General features: G+C 35.9%; 2 protein-coding genes across 11 annotated transcripts in view; one reads left to right on the top strand and one right to left on the bottom strand.

Annotated features, from left to right (window-relative positions):
* clcn1b (chloride channel, voltage-sensitive 1b) overlaps positions 1–13,102 on the top strand; it is a 27,203-nt gene extending 14,101 nt beyond the window's left edge. For 4 of the 7 annotated variants that reach the window (XM_043260967.1, XM_043260963.1, XM_043260968.1 and 1 more), the window contains 17 exons: positions 455–533; positions 2,839–2,964; positions 3,377–3,461; positions 3,624–3,725; positions 3,854–3,938; positions 4,381–4,536; positions 4,621–4,690; positions 5,703–5,813; positions 5,989–6,202; positions 6,386–6,519; positions 7,049–7,230; positions 7,436–7,517; positions 7,737–7,813; positions 8,439–8,483; positions 8,625–8,729; positions 9,961–10,047; positions 10,149–13,102. In XM_043260967.1, coding sequence (XP_043116902.1) covers positions 455–533; positions 2,839–2,964; positions 3,377–3,461; positions 3,624–3,725; positions 3,854–3,938; positions 4,381–4,536; positions 4,621–4,690; positions 5,703–5,813; positions 5,989–6,202; positions 6,386–6,519; positions 7,049–7,230; positions 7,436–7,517; positions 7,737–7,813; positions 8,439–8,483; positions 8,625–8,729; positions 9,961–10,047; positions 10,149–10,505 — 2,097 coding nt within the window. In that variant the 3' untranslated portion in view covers positions 10,506–13,102. Of the gene's footprint in view, positions 1–78; positions 534–961; positions 1,041–2,838; positions 2,965–3,376; positions 3,462–3,623; positions 3,726–3,853; positions 3,939–4,380; positions 4,537–4,620; positions 4,691–5,702; positions 5,814–5,988; positions 6,203–6,385; positions 6,520–7,048; positions 7,231–7,435; positions 7,518–7,736; positions 7,814–8,438; positions 8,484–8,624; positions 8,730–9,960; positions 10,048–10,148 lie in introns of those variants that run through there. The other 3 variants (XM_043260964.1, XM_043260962.1, XM_043260969.1) reach the window with 2 other exon arrangements.
* fam131bb (family with sequence similarity 131 member Bb) overlaps positions 13,085–17,451 on the bottom strand; it is a 35,813-nt gene continuing 31,446 nt past the window's right edge. For all 4 annotated transcript variants that reach the window (XM_043260970.1, XM_043260971.1, XM_043260972.1 and 1 more), the window contains one exon: positions 13,085–17,451. In XM_043260970.1, coding sequence (XP_043116905.1) covers positions 17,221–17,451 — 231 coding nt within the window. In that variant the 3' untranslated portion in view covers positions 13,085–17,220.

The following is a 17,451-nucleotide window of genomic DNA, read 5'->3' as shown; positions in this document are numbered from 1 at the left end:
TGTGTGTGTGTGTGTGGCACGAATGTGTGAGTTACTTTTCAGAAGCTGCTGACCTTAATTGCTGATCTTGGATCAAGTTACCTCTCATTGGCATATAAATTCCCGCTCCACACCACAGCCATCACGAGTTATTTTATGAGTAGACAGATGCCAAAACCTGTCTCTGATCAACAGTTAAGGATTATGATGAACTGCTTTTGAATGTTATACTCGGTTTAATATTACAATTTGTCTGCGTGTCTAATGTTTATGAATTGAAATAAATGCCAGTCATACTAATTGCATATTTCTCTCCTCTCATTCCCTGTATTCCCGTTTTATCCCTGTCTCATTGTCTCTCCCCGACACCTCATTATTTTTGTCTGTCTGTATTAATAGTGATGGTATTTTTTGGCATGTGTCTTGGATGTGTGTGTCCCGATGCTGTTATTTTAACCCCACCCAAATTACCCAGAATAGTGCCCATGTTCAGGATCTGCTGGTGTGTGCCTGTGCGGTGGGAGTGGCCACCTGTTTCGCTGCCCCGGTGGGAGGCAAGTCACGCCCACTTTTTACCCAGCATGCATTGCTTTGTATTATGTACATACACTCTGTATGCTAGTTTAAAACATGATGTTCGTCCCTCTCATCTCCCTTCTGTTTTTTAGTGTGTTTATGCTTAGTTGGGATGTGTGTAAAGCTTTGGTTTGCCTTTCTTTGCCACATTGAATGCATTCACATAATCCTTCTGTTTTTCCTTTGCTCTTTATCTATCATTCCTTTCATTCGGCTCTACTCTTATTTCTCTTTCATGTTTACTTCTCTCTTCCTCCCACGCAATGTACCCGCTGACATTCCTAATCTATTCTTCTTTTTACATCCCTTCATCTCCCTCCCCTCTAACACTCTCGTTCTTCTTCTGCCTTCACCTCAAACTCCCTCTCTCTCTCTCTTTTTCTCTCTTCTGTCTTGGTGTCAGTAGAACCCCTATGGTTACACAGACATACTGACAGTAGGATGTGCTGTTGGGGTGGGCTGCTGTTTTGGGACTCCTCTCGGAGGTAAAAATCTCCCCTTCTTTCTGTCTCCGTTGTTTTCAGTTCCTCTTCCTTCTTTTTCAGCTTGATGCCTGCTGAATAATTAAGCTCATCAACACTTCACAGTTAAAAGCACCCATGTGTTATAAATTCATATTCTGTGCATGTTTTATGTGTCTTAAAGAGTGTTTATACTCAGAGGAGCGTGTTCCAGTACTTTTAGAGAGTGCATATGGATTTTAAAAAGTGTCTGTGTGTGAAGCTTGCGTAACTGTCTCATTAAGTATTTTTTTTAAGATAAAAATTAAATAATTAAAAAGGCTTAATATCCAAAAAAAGAACCGTAAGCCACTGGTAGGTAGTGTAAAAAATGTACACTTTTACAGTAATATTACTCGTATTAGTATTTCATGCTGCAGGGCTGTTGAATGCTTGAATCTGATTGGTTGAAGAGTATGGTGTGTAATCATTTTCAGGAAAAAGCATGATTAAAGTAGACATCAAATTAAACGTCCATATCACTTCACCAAACAATTTCTTTCATTTCATGTCCTTACAACAGCAGAACCGATCAAGCAAATAAATATAGCATCCAATGGAATAAAAGTGACCAATTATTTTCATGTTTTTATCACAAAGTTACGTTTAATCAACGTCTATCAACGGCTCAAACCTCCTTACTAGATCAAAAATGACCTTTTGTAGTCAGAAGCGGAAGTGTCGAACGAGATGCGCAAGAAATTAATCATACTCATAAGAGCACTTTAAGGTGAAAACTTTACAAATGTCTTTGAATACAACACCTGAACCATATTTGAGGTGCGGTAACCATAGTAATTCATAATGATTCCGGTGCATTGAATTATTAGAAAATAATGCTAACCCTAAGGCCACATTGCCACCTCAAGTGTGCATTATTTTTTAAATAATTCAACAAGCCATCATCAATTATTCATTAGATCACTCTTTTAGTGTGCACTTTTTGGGTAGCCTTGGCTCCAGAAATGTTTTTTTTTTTGTTAGATTTCTTTACAAAATCATTGGCGGTGTTGTTTTTCACCAGAACACCATTAAACACAGTTATATAAGAAATTATTTTAAATAGTGATGATTGATAACTTAATGACCTCATAGTTCACAGTTGGTTTGCCTTTAAAGTTATCACATACACTGTATTTTAGGTCCAATTCTCGCCATTAACAAACCATTAGCATTGGCTTTTGCCTCAGTGAACTTCCTCTGTGCTTATTAATAGTTAGTGAAGTAGTTGCTAAATTTAGGTATTGGGTTGGATTAGGGATGTGGAATATGGTGGTAGAGAGTATATGTTTTATTAGTACTAATAAACAGCCAATATGTTAATATGCAAGCTAATAAACAAGTAATTACTTGTGAGAATCGGTGCCTATACTGAAGTGTTACCCAATTAACCTATAAAGGAAAAATGAATAGTATTTTTACTCATGCAACCCAAATGTATTGCATTCAGTTACTTTGGCGGTTTGTTTGGACCTATCTACCTGATACAGCAACAGTGTCTCAAGCAATGAAGAGAGTTTGGGGCAGGGCTAACTGTTTGATTGACCAATGACAAATGTTGGATGAAATCTGTTTGAAAATAGCCATTACCTTTGCTGTATGTATTTTGTCTATTATTAATCAAAGTACTTTTCAAGTGATAACTTGTATAATTATTTAATTTTTGTTATTACTATTCACCTCTTTTGCACTCTCATGTTCTCTCTCAAAATAGCTTCCTGTGCTGTTATTTAACTTTCATTTTTTTTTATCTATTTTTACTCTTGCTCTCTCCGTCTCTCAGGTGTGTTGTTCAGTATTGAGGTCACGTCGACATATTTTGCAGTGAGGAATTACTGGAGAGGATATTTCGCTGCCACATTCAGCGCCTTCATATTCCGAGTCCTGTCAGTGTGGAACAAAGATTCTGGTGAGACGCATACGCACAAGCAGATATGATAAATGAATAATAAATTGATGTCATGCTATATGTCAAGCTGTCCACTTCTTACTAAGCCCAATAAATGAAATGCATTCTACATCATTTATTTCCAGTCCTCAGTTTTGATCAACCAAAGATGTTCCAAAACTGATGATGTACAATCCAGCAGCACCGAGCCCTTTCAAAGTTTCTGTCAGGCATGCTTGTGTTTTGCATCTTTCAGACAGATTTTCAGTGGCTGGGATTTTTTCAGTGACTTATTTTGTAGGTTGTATTGTTACGGCAGTAGATGAGTGAGTCACTGAATTATTCACTCTGCTATTCCATGCCATAGAATTGTGTTTCCATGCCATAGAATAACAGTGATTTCGCTTAAATATGACTGATTGTTTTTCCACAGTTACGATAACAGCGCTGTTTCGTACAAACTTTCGTATGGATTTCCCCTTTGACCTTCAGGAGCTGCCGGCTTTTGCAATAATTGGGTGTGTGGGTTAGTGTGTCTATGTACATGCGTTCACAGTATGTGTAGTTATTAATTATGTATTTGTGCATCTAAATAAATGGTTAAATGTAATGCATCTTGAAATCAATGACACAGTTTTGATCTCCAGGTGATGTTTCTAAATGAGTGTGTTTGTTTGTAGGATCTCATGTGGGTTTCTAGGGGCGTTCTTTGTCTATCTGAACAGACAAGTTGTTCTGATCATGAGAAGACCAACGGCTCTTACGCGATTCCTCACAAAACAGCAAGTTTAAACTTTTAAATTAATTCATCCGTATCGAATATGACATTGATAGTGACATTAATAACATAAAATATCCAGATGCGCCGTTACAGACATTAATTATATCTGAGTGTGTTTGTTTGTTGTAGCCGGTTGATTTACCCTGGTGCCGTGACACTAATTATAGCCTCCTTCACATTTCCTCCGGGCTTCGGTCAGTTCATGGCTGGAGAGGTGTGTATTTGCTTGGAAATATTGCACACGTGCATTATAAGTAGATGTCCATAGAGCAGCATTAAGTGAGACCAAACCAGTTCAGAAGCCGTTTCTTTTGTTTACAATCAGCCTTTGAACATGCACTGAATTCTTAATTTTTTATTAATCTCATTTTTGTATTTATCATATTACTGATATTTCTAGAGATTGCTTTTAATTTTTGGGGGAGGGTAAAAAACTACCTTAAAATTGTGAGATTACCTACCTGCCAGTTACTACACTATTACGAGAGAAAAGCATTCTGAATATGGCTACTTCATTGTAACAAAATGTAGCCTAGATTAGCTAGTTTACTGAACCACAACACCGTCGTTAAAGAGCTGCTTAAGACTCAACGGGCAGCTGCTGTTTCCATTCTTTTATATAAATGTGGAGTTTCTGATTCTCTTTTGACACACAGCTGATGCCCAGAGAGTGCATTAATTCACTGTTTGATAACTTCACGTGGACAAAGATCTGGGGTTCACCAGCTCCACCTGGACTGGGTCGCTCTGCTGCCTGGCTCCACCCACAAGTCAGCGTCTTCATCATCCTTCTCCTCTTCTTCGTCATGAAGGTGCTCGTTTTTTATAGAAATATTTCTGTAACATAATCATTTATGCTGCATAAATGCTCATTTCCTTTTTGTCTCTACACGTAGTTCTGGATGTCTGCGGTTTCTACGACAATGCCGGTCCCTTCTGGAGCCTTCATGCCTGTTTTTATATTGGGTCGGTCATTCTGTTTTATTAGCTTAACATTCTGAGACCTAGGAAATCATCTTGTTTATATCTCAGTGTTCATAAGTCCTGATGTAACTTAAAGATTGGTTACACTTTATAATAACTGCACACAAAACTATAGCTGGTAACTACTAAATGTTTTATAACTACCTGACTGAATCATAAATTACAGGAGGAATATGCATTAACTATTATTATGCGTCTAAATAATACGATTTACAAATGTACATTTAAATAGTTTATTAATCTTTTACTTTTTTGTAAATGATCGTATAAACCACTGACAACTCCTAAATAACTGGTTTGTAAATAACGTAATACTTTAGAAATGAAAAATTAATTGTTAACAAAGTATCAAAATACAATTATTAAACATAAAAATAAATATGCTCAAGAACAAAACACTTATAGCTGTATTTATAAACTGCTTACTTATGCCTAGTAATGTTGGAACAATGCTTTATAAAGCATGTACGGGCTATTTACTCATCTTTAAACTAATGTTTCATAGTGTGCAGTTATTATAAAGTGTTACCCAAACATTTTTAACATCTTTAAAACAAATATGTGGTGGGTATGTCAAGTATAATATTAATATTGTGAAGCCTGACTTGTGAAATAAAATGCAGATCTATTTTTTTTAATGGAACAGTATATGAAGCTCATGTTTAAGGAAAAAAAGAAAATTTCAATTTTATTCAGAAGACCAAAACTGAAAAAATATGCACTTTAGTTTAATTGCTGATATTTATTTGGCCAAAGTAAAATGCAAATATGTTGACTTGTAATGTAAATCAGATGTTTATAATATATATAAATATAATTTTCTTATGCTATATCCTTATGGACTAATAATAGGTTTGTAAGATGATATTTTAATGCTTAGTTTTACGATCAAAGCTTTGACTTTGCAGGGTACAAGTAATTACACGATGAGAGTCATTTATTAATTTTAATTGTCACGTGACTGATATAATATGAGTGTTTCTGAAACAAGCAGGAGCAGCATTCGGTCGTTTGGTGGGTGAGATCATGGCCACGCTGTTTCCCAACGGCATTCTGTTTGATGGGATCGTGTACCAAATCCTGCCTGGAGGCTATGCAGTGATAGGTCTGCAAATATTCCCCTTCTAGCTAGTCCTTCACACCCCAAAAATCCATTTTTACTCCTAAAGTAGCGGATTTATACTTCTCATATGCTTCCCCTTTCACATTTTCTGCATCTGAACCCCTGCTTGTCCTGTGTGTGTGTGTTTGTGTGTGTGTGTGTGTGTGTGTGTGTGTAGGGGCAGCAGCCATGACAGGAGCCGTCACACACACAGTTTCAACAGCAGTCATCTGTTTTGAACTGACGGGTCAAATCTCACACATCCTGCCCATGATGGTGGCCGTGATTCTCGCCAACATGGTGGCACAGGGTCTACAGCCTTCCCTTTATGACTCCATCATTCAGGTCAAAAAGCTGCCCTATCTTCCCGAGCTCAGCATTGGCCACATCAGGTACCACTACCAGATCTCAGGAGACTGGAGTATTTTTAGATCCGAATATACGATAGTATCTTTGACCTCTTTTCCCTTCAAACAATATAACTTCTTTCGAGGTTTATTTGATGGTTCTGTTGCACAGGAGCCGTCTCGGTCTTTTGACATAAATTTCTGTCTCTTTCTTTTTCTGCATGGCAGTAAATATAATATCTTTGTGGAGGACATCATGGTGAAGAAAATAAAGTTTCTGTCGCCTCAGTCCACTTACAGAGAGCTGAAAGATCTCCTGGAGTCCACGTCTCTCAAAACCATCCCACTCGTCGACTCCAAAGGTCTGTACCGGGTGAACAAATCACTTTATTATTCATATTACAGATTATATTTCCTATTTTTACCTATTCAAGATGGTATCGAATGGAAAACCGTGTCCAACTAAACTAGGAAATTGTGATTTTAAAGAAAGTTGTAATTGTGAGATGAAAAATCACTCTGCAAGATAGATACCTCAGACTAAAAAATAAAAAATTTTGTTGGTAATAATAAATAGTCAGTTTATGAGAAACAATGTCACAATTACAATACCAAACGTCAGTTAAATTTGCAGTTACGATATTTCATCACAATGTAAAATATAAAGGTTCAATTGAAAAAAAGTAAATTTGAATTAAGTGAAATAGTCACAGTTGTGAGACAATTGACACAAATACAAACACAATTGTGAGAAAACTCTGAGAATTATCTGCAAAATGTAGTATACAAGCCTGATATCACCAGGAAAAATTGTGAGATGCTTTTAAACTGCAATTATTATTATTATTATTATTACTTTTTAAAAAAAAGTCAATTATTTCCCCATGCCAGAGTCGATGATTCTTTTGGGCTCCATTGAGAGATGTGAACTTCAGGGCTCCTTGGACTTGTGGCTCTCAGCCGAGAGGCGGGTTTATATCCGAGGTGAGGGCTTGTCCAGCCCGGGGTCACAGGTCAACTGGGAGTCCTTCGCCTTTGTGGACGAGGAGATAGGAGAGGAGAACGGAGACAAGGTGGGAGTAGCGTTCGCACACACTTTCGTTCCCAGAAAAACCCCTAAGAGAACATCTTTGTTCTCTGTTTGTTTTTGCTCAGAGGAGGATTTTAAGTTCTCTGATCTGACATCAATAAGCAGAGATTTATGCCAAATAAATGTTCTTTTCTGAAAATCAAAAATTAGAGTGTACTAATCTTACGCCGCAACTAAACTGATTACAGGGCAACACGGTCTCTGAAGAGTGCAACGGCCCGCTGGGGTCCACCAAAACCACAGACGTCTCCACTAACCACACCACATCCGGTGAGTTTGTTTATTGTTATCTGGCAACAAGCTGATCGATATCCAACACTGCATCAATTTAACTATTTATAACATACAGACCTTGGACCTGTTGGAACTCATGCTTATTTATAGCAGATCGTTGTTTGTGATATCAAGACTTAAATAGTCTCAATAGACTTTAATACGTCTTTTAAATGGTCGCAATTAAATAGTGAACCAGTGTTATTTATGTAACAGGTGCCCTACAGTCTATGAGGAGGACTCTTCGTCGTGTTTTCTCCTCATCTTCCTCATCAGGGCAGACTGAGCCGGAGGTGTGTCTCACTGTTATTGTCACAAACAAGGACAGTGTAACTGGCTGAAGACATGAGCAGAGTTAACATGAGTTTAAAGCAGGAAATCCTCTATGACAATTACATTTTGTAAAATATATACATTTTTGTTTTATTTTATAGAAGTGCTTTATCCCATAGAACTCCATTGTAAATATTTCATAAATAATTGTCTATGGTCACTGACATCCTGAGAAGACTAAGAGTGCACATTTATTTATTTATTACTAAAAATAGATTACATAATTAGAATACAAAAATACTAAAAATAGCCAGTTACATAAATGCCTAATATTAAATCATTATTATATTTAATTGGTTTTCTAATCATAGGTTCATACATAAATCTGTCTTGGCAAATAAAATTAACTGCTTTTAATTCCATGTGAAATATAAAAAAAAAAATTTATATTCCTATTATATTAATTTTGTCAAGTTATGAGCTCACTCCAGCAGGTGGCGTTAAACATGCTGTGTAGGGCATTCGGAGTCACTAAACAAGATGAAAAATTTACAGGGTTATTTTTAGTGAATTATGATGTTTTCCTCCAAACATTCATTGTACTGCTTCTGACCCTCCGTCTTACTCTCGTTCCTCTCTCTCTAGAGCCCTGCAGCTCCTCCTGTAGTTGAAAACATGACTCCTGAAGAGGTAGGGTGATGAATTGATTTATTTCCACTGCAGTTCAGACAGACGACCACAATTAAGCACATCAGTTCCAGAGCTGTCTGTGAGCTGTCAGTCACTCTCAGCGACACCCTGACCCTGATTATGTTGTATTGGGGTGTTCAGATCAAAGCCTGGGAAGAGGAAGAGCTGGATAAGCCGATTGACATTGATCAGATCCGTGTTGACCCCTCACCTTTTCAGCTGGTGGAAAGAACATCTTTGCATAAGGTAATCCACAATCCGATTGAGATTGCATATGAAATGCTGCGTATTATATTGAGGATTTATGTTTTTCCAAGTGAATCATGATTTAGACTTCTATCTGTATGTGAATGTCAGTCCAAAGCTCTCATTATTTCATGCCCTCAGGGAAATGTGTTTTTCGATAAAAAACAACATCATTATATCTTGCATTCAGGAGTTTATATGTATGAGCCACAAAACACACTCTTTTTTTTCTTATTATTTGATTTTCAAAACAAAAACAACAACAAGAAATAAACCAGAAAAAAACAATAACTGAATCAAAAATGATAAAAGTTACTATAGTTATAAATATTAATTACTGCATAATTAATATATATATATATATATATATATATATATATATATATATATATATATATATATATATATATAAATTTTATTTAGATAATTTATTTAGTGTAGTGATTATCTAATTAATTGTAAAATTTAATCGCACATAAAATTCTGTTATATTACAGACATTTATTGCAGCATGGAGGTGGCATGAACATTTATAATTGCATAAATAATATCATGAGATTAATGGGTTTAAATGGATTTTAATGTTTTTAGAAATATGTAAATTATTTGAAATAATTTTTTATATAACTCTAAATAATAAAGTAGGTGGCAGTAAATGCTTTTAATCTTACACAAAGTAGCAAATAATAGGTAGGCAGGCAGGCAGGCAGGCTTACAAACAAAACCACACATAGCAGACGCCACTAAAGACGAGAACGGACCATTAAACTGAAGCAAACTGGAACTTAAATACATGCACAGGACGTGACTAAGCTGAACACAATAAGACAATAAGAGGACAGAAAGTAGAGCACACAGAACTGAAAAGTGAAAACAACAAATGTGTGACACTGAGTCATTCATTCATTCGATTCATTCAAACACTTCATTTATTCAGGAATTAAATAAATAACACGCGCATTCACTAAGAAACGAAACATCATAATATAAATATGAGACAAAAACTCCCAAATGTCTCGTATTGTATTTCATAATGCCTCGATATCTTAAATTACAGGTGAATTGTAACTTGTTTATCATAAATCATCTGTATGAAATGTCAGATAACCTATATCTGTACAGAGTGGGGCGGGTAGATTAAATGTGCCAACTAAATGATATGTGTGTTAAATTGACAGCCCTGTGCATACATATATGCATATAAATATAATGTTTGCTTGATTTATTTCAGACTCACACCCTATTCTCTCTGCTGGGTCTCAGTCATGCTTATGTAACTAGCATTGGTAAACTAGTTGGAGTGGTTGCATTAAAAGAGGTAAAGGTTGACTGTGTCTACGTGGTTTTTTTGCATACTTCCTGTCATATGCTTTAGTGTTAGAGTAATTAATTCTGCCCGTCTCTCTTTTTCACTCCCAGCTCCAGAAAGCAATCGAGGGTTCGACCCGTAGCGGAGTGCGACTCCGTCCCCCTCTGGCCAGTTTCAGAGACGCCAGACGCAAGGCCAAAAAGCCTTCTCATTCCTCGTCCGTCCCATCCTCTCCCACGCGGGACAGAGAGCTGTGGAGCGAAGGAGTGAAAAGAGAAACTAAAGACGAGTCTGATGATAGCTGTGTCCAGACGGCCGACAAAGAGTGTGATATAGCCGCGTGCAACAGCAGCTCTCAGGAGCAACTGCCTTCTCCTTCTTCTTCCACAGTCCCTCTCTCCTCTCTTCATTCTGTGCCTGAAGGAGAGGCGGATGCTGATAGGGAGAGTGACGAGGAGCCTTTATAGGTGCCGCCTTTGAGCCCAGCACGAGCCTCTGCACCTTCAGACTTGTTGATTTTCTAATCTCCGGACTGGACTAGTCTTCCTTTCTAGATGTTTTTTTTTTTTTCCACTTGTTGTCTATACATTTGTATATATGGACAGTCGGTCTGACACATCTCACTGAACGTCTTCTCCTTCCTTTGCTTCTCCTAGTTTGTCTGCTGTACCTGATATTTGTAAAAATGTTTGTAAAAATGAAAGATTTATTACCTTAACAAGCTATTTGTATGTGCTCTCACCCTTGTCTTGGTGTATGCTAACGTACTAAGGTTAGTTCAGTCATATGAAGTAATTTTTGGACTTTTAGGTTGCCTGATAATTTTTTATTGTATAGATGTGCAATTTAAAACAATATTATAGGTTCAATACAAGTTTAACTTGTTTTAGTAATTGAAACTCGCCCTCATGTTGTTCCAAACTTGTAAGACCGTTCATCTTCTGAACGCAGATTAAGATATTTTTGATTAAACTGGACAACTGAAATGATCCAGGTCCAGAAACGTAGTTAATACGTCCGTAAAAATGCCAATGTAACATCAGTAGCTCAACTTCAGTTTTGTGACACTATTCTTTTTAGCGCAAAGAAAACACATGTAACAAAATTTACTCAATCATTCTTCTCCCGAGTTATGTCTTCCACCATTTTAAAGATTACTATCTTACTTTTATCACTTATAATAGAATATTTATTACTTATAACGCACATATGCATTGCAATACTCGGAGAGAATAACACAGCGTCTGAAGTTGAGCCACAGTTTTAATGATGTATATACTATGTTTCCGGACCTGGGATCATTTTAGTTGTGTTGCTGTCTATGGAGGGGCAGACAGCTTTCAGATTTCATCAAAAATACCTGAATTTGTGTTCAGCAGATGAAAGAAGGTCTTACAGGTTTGGAAAGACAAGGGTAAGTAATTAATAACACAATTTTCATTTTAGGGTGAACCAACCCTGTAAGTTATAATTCTAGAAATCAGTACTTTTTTAGTAACACGATACAATAAGGTTCAACATTAAGAAGCTAACAATGAAAAATACATCTAAAAGTTTATTGGGTAATGTTAATTGTCAAATTTATTAATACCCTATTAAAAAGTTTTATCTTTTAATGTTATATAATGGACTCGAGATAACATACAATGAACGGTTGTATTTTTATTAACTAAAATAAACAAATAATTGCATTGTTCATCAGTTAATGTTTGTCGATGCATTAAATATAGTTGGCTAAAGTAGCCTTGTTGTGAAGTGTTACACGTCTTTACTAAAATTAGTGAAATAAAAATAATTATAGCTATAATATAAACTAAAAATGCTATAACAGTATGCACATAATACTAAAATATCACTGGCTCAATCAACAACATTTGTGACAATATTGAATAAAGCAACTGTCCCAAAAATCTATGTTAATCAATATAGTTTTTTGGATTTAAAAGAAAAAAGTGAAGATTATATTTTTATAAAAGCACTTACATTAATTCTTCTGCATAAAGAGTTTTTTGAGCTGTATCGTCGTTTTAGAGTTTGTGTTTAGAGCATTACATTGTAATTCATTGTAACAAAGTTGTGCATTTGTATTTTACACACAAAAGGTTATTTTTATTTTTATTATTGTGTATTTCAACATTATTCTGTTGACCCCATTCACTTGCATTGTTAGTTTTTTTTTTTTGTGAAATTAATTTTTGTGCCAATTTTGTCACAATGTTGATTGATCTTGTGCTGAACCTGTGTATTAATTTAATCGCTAGACATTCGTTATGAAGCTGATTTGTTTACTACATAATTCAAGCTGCAAAGTCGTTACTCGATCACTGAATCGTTGTTTGATTATAATATACTGATGAGTATCTGATTCGTTTTTATTTGTTTTAATGGTCTGAATAGCATGCAGACTTTTTTGCCACGTCTTAAAAATACACAAAGTGCGCAATATTTGCTTTGTTTGCTTCGTTTATTCTTCATTATTTTTGGGAAAAATAAAGGAATAGCAATATTCTTGAAGGTCAGGGAGGTGTGTAGCTCGTGCAGGAAAAAGAGATGGGAGAGAGAGAGTCCGATGGAGGAAGAGGAAGAGGACATTGGAAGAACCGTCTTAAAACCTTCAGTAAAGCATGCATAGATATATGTATCACAGAGCACTTCTTATATCACACCTCTTACAGCTCGCTCAGTCCCAAACGAATGGATTTGTGCCTGTATAGTTTGCCGAACATGTTGACTCCACCTATTTCCACGTTACCATGAACAGATTTGATCACAACAGTGTTTCTTATCCAAAGTAGTACTTTTTCTGAATATGATTCTTCCACCAAGAGGAGACAACACAGGGTTTGAGTAATAGACAGATAACATACGAAGGGAAGGAGAGAGGAGGAGAGAAAGACAAGTACGCTAGTTTACAGAGAGAAGGAAAGAGGTAGAACAAAGGACCGGTTACAGCATCATGCCAACAGACAGTTTTGTAGTGAAAGATGGCAGTAGAATCGTACAAAAAAATCAGTCCGTCTGTAAACACAAATGATAAACAACTACATCCAAGGAAATACATTTGGCTTTTTGTTATTTATTCGTTCGGAGATTCCTTATCTTACATAAAAAGCAATCAAAGAGAACATGACATCACTCCTTTGGTTGCAGAGGTATGACCTGGCTTTGTGGGATTGCTGTGTTCATTTGCTTGGTCGGTTATTATGTGATTAATATCTTTGAGGCTTTTTTTTTTCAGAAATGGATTCATGAAAATGTAGTGGAACTGCAGGCGCAACGCCGTAAATCAAGACGTTTTTGCTCATACAATATCCCACAGGTGACAAAGCGTGCGTTCACAATTCCTTTAAAACTTACTAATAATGTAGAGTCTGTGTACTGGCGTCTTTTTTTCCATGTTCCCATACTACAACGTGCAAAACGATCGGCTCAGCAACAAGATTAACACTGCAACAGCTTTACAGTAAAAATCAACCCTTGTGAGGTTACGCTCGATTAACCTCGGTAACTGAAACACAAGATGAAAGTGGCATATTTTTAGTTATCCGGCTTACTTTAGTTACTTTATTAAAGTTACAATAGGTTAGTTCATTAGACTAATTTATTATCGTTTTTATTTTTTAGACATGTTTGCACACCATTACTAAACTCAATGACATTAAACTTTTAACAAAAAAAATGGAAAAAAAAGTTTTCATGAAAGAATCGCATACCCCTGTGAAAGATCGTTATGTATGACTATCATTTTGTTTCATGATTAAAAAAAATAAAAATTACATGTACAGTCTGACATATTTTCACCAAACCAAAGTGATACCATTACAACCAAAGGTGCATTTATCTCAACATAACAAAGAGATATCATACAGGCTGCAAAGTTAAATCCCTCCCCTATATAATTCTTAAATAAATAAATGGGCACATATTATTTCATGTGAGCAGCTTTTGGAGTTCTGTATGCTTCACGTAATATAAGAACTTATGACACTGAATAAAAAATATAGTTACGCTTCAGTTTTATGGTTAGACTGCTACATGCAATGATGTAGACTTATATATTATTATATAAGCTTATATAAAACATAATTTTAAAACATTGTGATATACAACAAGATGTTTACGTTTTTCAGTGACAAAAAGTACACAAATACTGTACACAAAAATCTGTCAGAGCCTCCAAGAGTCCAGCTGTGAAATAATATGTACCCCAACAAATACAGGAGGGAGTGCGCACAATTCTGTAGAAAAATAAACATTGTCCCAACATTGCATAAATAATCAGTCAATAAATAAATTCATTCAAGTCAATACGCTTCGTATAGCTATTAATGCTATTTCTTCTCACCGCCGACTTTGTATTATACACAATCGTCAAAGGCGAACGCGTCCTCCAAAGAAACCGTCATAATAACCATCTACAAGTTGTCCTTTTTTTTTTTATATAAACCCTTGGTGAATCATGCATGACATCACAAGCGAGGATGATGTAGTTACTTCTGTTTCTGAACCAAACGTCTGCTCCTACTTTGGGATGCATATGCTTCGTGTTCATTTGCGAACAAATACACAGTCAATGCAAAGTTTGTAGCATCATAGTTACTGTATAATCAGTGACCATGACAAACAGGAAGACGCCTGTGCAGTTCGAAAATTCCAAATGGCCTGAGTTGTTCATGAGGTCACTTTCAACTCGATTCAACAAAGTCCTTTTCCGTTCTCATTCTCTGGAGACATTTGTCCTTAAAGGATATTTACAGTATGCCAATCCAGGTCTTGTTCTATTCTCCCCTTATTATATAGTGAAAAGAATGGATTACATATTTTGGAACTGAAACCATGACATGCTTTGTTATAAAAATAAAGTAATCATCACAAATTGGTCCTGCGAGTGTAACCATAAGTACAGGACTGTTCAATTTTACTGTAATTTTCTTCTGTTTTCTAGTCATTTGAGGTTACGAGGCAGTACCTATCTATCCTTCTCCTCTCAATCGTCATTTATCATGAGTATTTACCGTAGCTAAAAAAACGAAATTTCCATTTGACTTAAAAAAAAAGAACATTTGGGACAGAACTCAAGTACAGCGGAAAGTGTGTCTTTTTGTTTCATAAAACAGTTCATTTTCAATCTAAAAGGCATCTGTCCTTCACCCAACATCCGATGCAAGTGCAAAAGAGTTTTTTTCCTCCCGAACATTTCTCTGTTTTAAGTAGCCAATCAAGCCGCTAAACACACAGATCTCACAGAGTCAGTCTCAGGCTCGGCTCAGAGTACTGAGGTCCAGTGCAAATATCTATACAGTGTTGTATAGGACTCCAGAGTACACTGACAAACAAACATCATACATGCCAAATGACACACAGAAGGAAGCACGCTACGTTACACTCCAGTAGGAAATATATCTGTGTGTACGTGTGTGAGAGTGTGAAAAGGGTCGCATTACTACTACAAAAAAAATAAATCACTAAAAACAAATTAATAAAAAATATGAAATGTATTAAAATAAATAGAAATGGGTCCAATTATGTTAAAAAATAAAAAAGTCCAAAAGAGGCTTTTTTAATAAGTTGTGCGAGTTAATCAATAATTTCTTCTCATTTATTTCCTTTTAAATTTTGTATGGCAGCATGGGAGAACATCGCAGGTATAGGTACCGTATATATTTTTGCGCATGTATACTCCTGTTTAAAAGTGTGGGGTAAGTAAGGTTTTTAAAAGACATTAAACCTTTTATTAAGAAAAGGTGCAATTTTCATGATCTAAAATGACAGTGAGGACATATCTATGAGATTTCTATTTAAAATAAATAACGTTGTTTTAAAATTTCTATTCATCAGATGACCCTGAAAAGAAATCTCTCGTCGTTTCCACAAAAATATTAAGCAGCGAATTTGTTTCAAGATTGATAACGATAAGATTTCTGAAGATTCATGTTGCACTTAAGACCAGAGTAATGGCCAGTAATGGCATCCGTTTTCAAAAATCCGAGCATGTTAACATTGTTCATGATATTCTTTAAATAATTATGCGAAAATGATGCTTTATTTATTTATCGCCTCTAGTCTTAATTTCTTTTGGAAACTGCCGTGATATGTGCTAGTTTGTAAGTATTTCGCGTCTTGCTAAAAAGTGCACCAAGGTACATTTATACCATGAGACCAGATAGGTAATGGCTGCTGAAAATGAAGCACTGACAAGCATGAATAAATTACAATTTAAAAAATATTAAAATAGAAAAGAGTTATTTAACATTGTAATAATATTTTTGTAATATTAATGTTTTTATTGCATTTTTGTTCAAATAATGTCTTGGTAAAAGAAGAAGAAGAAGAAGGTTCTTTCAAAAATCTTACCAACCCCAAACTTTTGATTAGTATGTACAACATCTGTTTGCTGAAGTTAATGAGGTTTTGAACACATACTTATTACATACATATTGAATAAACAGCCAACAGAGCTGTGTAGTGTGCAGTGGTTTGTTTCAGTTCATTGATTTTTATGTTTCGCAGCGCAGAAACTTTTGTATTGAACCGGTGTTTCTCCCAGCAGTATCATAACCTGCCAAATCTTCTTTTTATATATAAAAGATTGCGTTTGGAGGTACACTGGGTGAAAACTGAAGAGGAAAAGGCAGGATCTGTGTTGTATTGAGTGTATTTAATCTCTTATGGTGTGTGAGAACTGAAATCCTGAAGGGGATGAGTTGAAAAAACTTGTGTTACTGTCTATTTTACAATTATATATTTAATCTTTTGTCGTTTTCTTAGAAAATAATCATATCGTTATCATCATTATGGTTTTATTAACTATAGTTTCTTCATTTTGAATAACGAAGTGCCGTCACTCCTTGTAAAAGCATGCACACATTTAACCGAAGGTTCTTCATATTCACTGTCCTGAATTACATACCTCCTTGGTTTTCCTCATTCTCTCTTTTCTCGGTCCCAAGGATTTCCAATTCTGTGCCTTTCTTTTTCAGACATCCATAATATAAGGCTTACAAAAAGAAATCATAGTTTTCACGTAAGCAGTGCAGTAGTTTCAGTTCTGCTTTTCCGTTTTGGGTTCGAGCAGTCACTTGAATTCCATCACAATGGTGTTCGATTCCTGAAATAGGAGTTGATATTGTTTGATTATGCTGATTGAAATGTCAAAACAAGCTCAAGTCTCATGCCAGACACTTAGTTGGCTGCCGTGACGTCTACAGGCGACGATTCAGACTCCTCCTCTTTTTCCTCGAGCTCTTCGATTACAGATGGTGAGACGTCAGACGCCTTGCGATCTGTGATGAATTCTCCAGGAGCTTGACCTGGACTGCTTCCTCCCATTGAGGTCACTTCCTCTCTCTGTGTTACCGGGGATGGAATTAATGTCACTGGTTCCGGTTCCATATATAACGTGATCTCCTCCTC

Source organism: Puntigrus tetrazona, chromosome 16, assembly GCF_018831695.1.
Source record: "Puntigrus tetrazona isolate hp1 chromosome 16, ASM1883169v1, whole genome shotgun sequence".
In the NCBI taxonomy this organism is placed as follows: Eukaryota; Metazoa; Chordata; class Actinopteri; order Cypriniformes; family Cyprinidae; genus Puntigrus; species Puntigrus tetrazona.
Note: the sequence above shows the minus strand (reverse complement) of the source record. Positions and strands in the feature narration are given on the sequence as shown.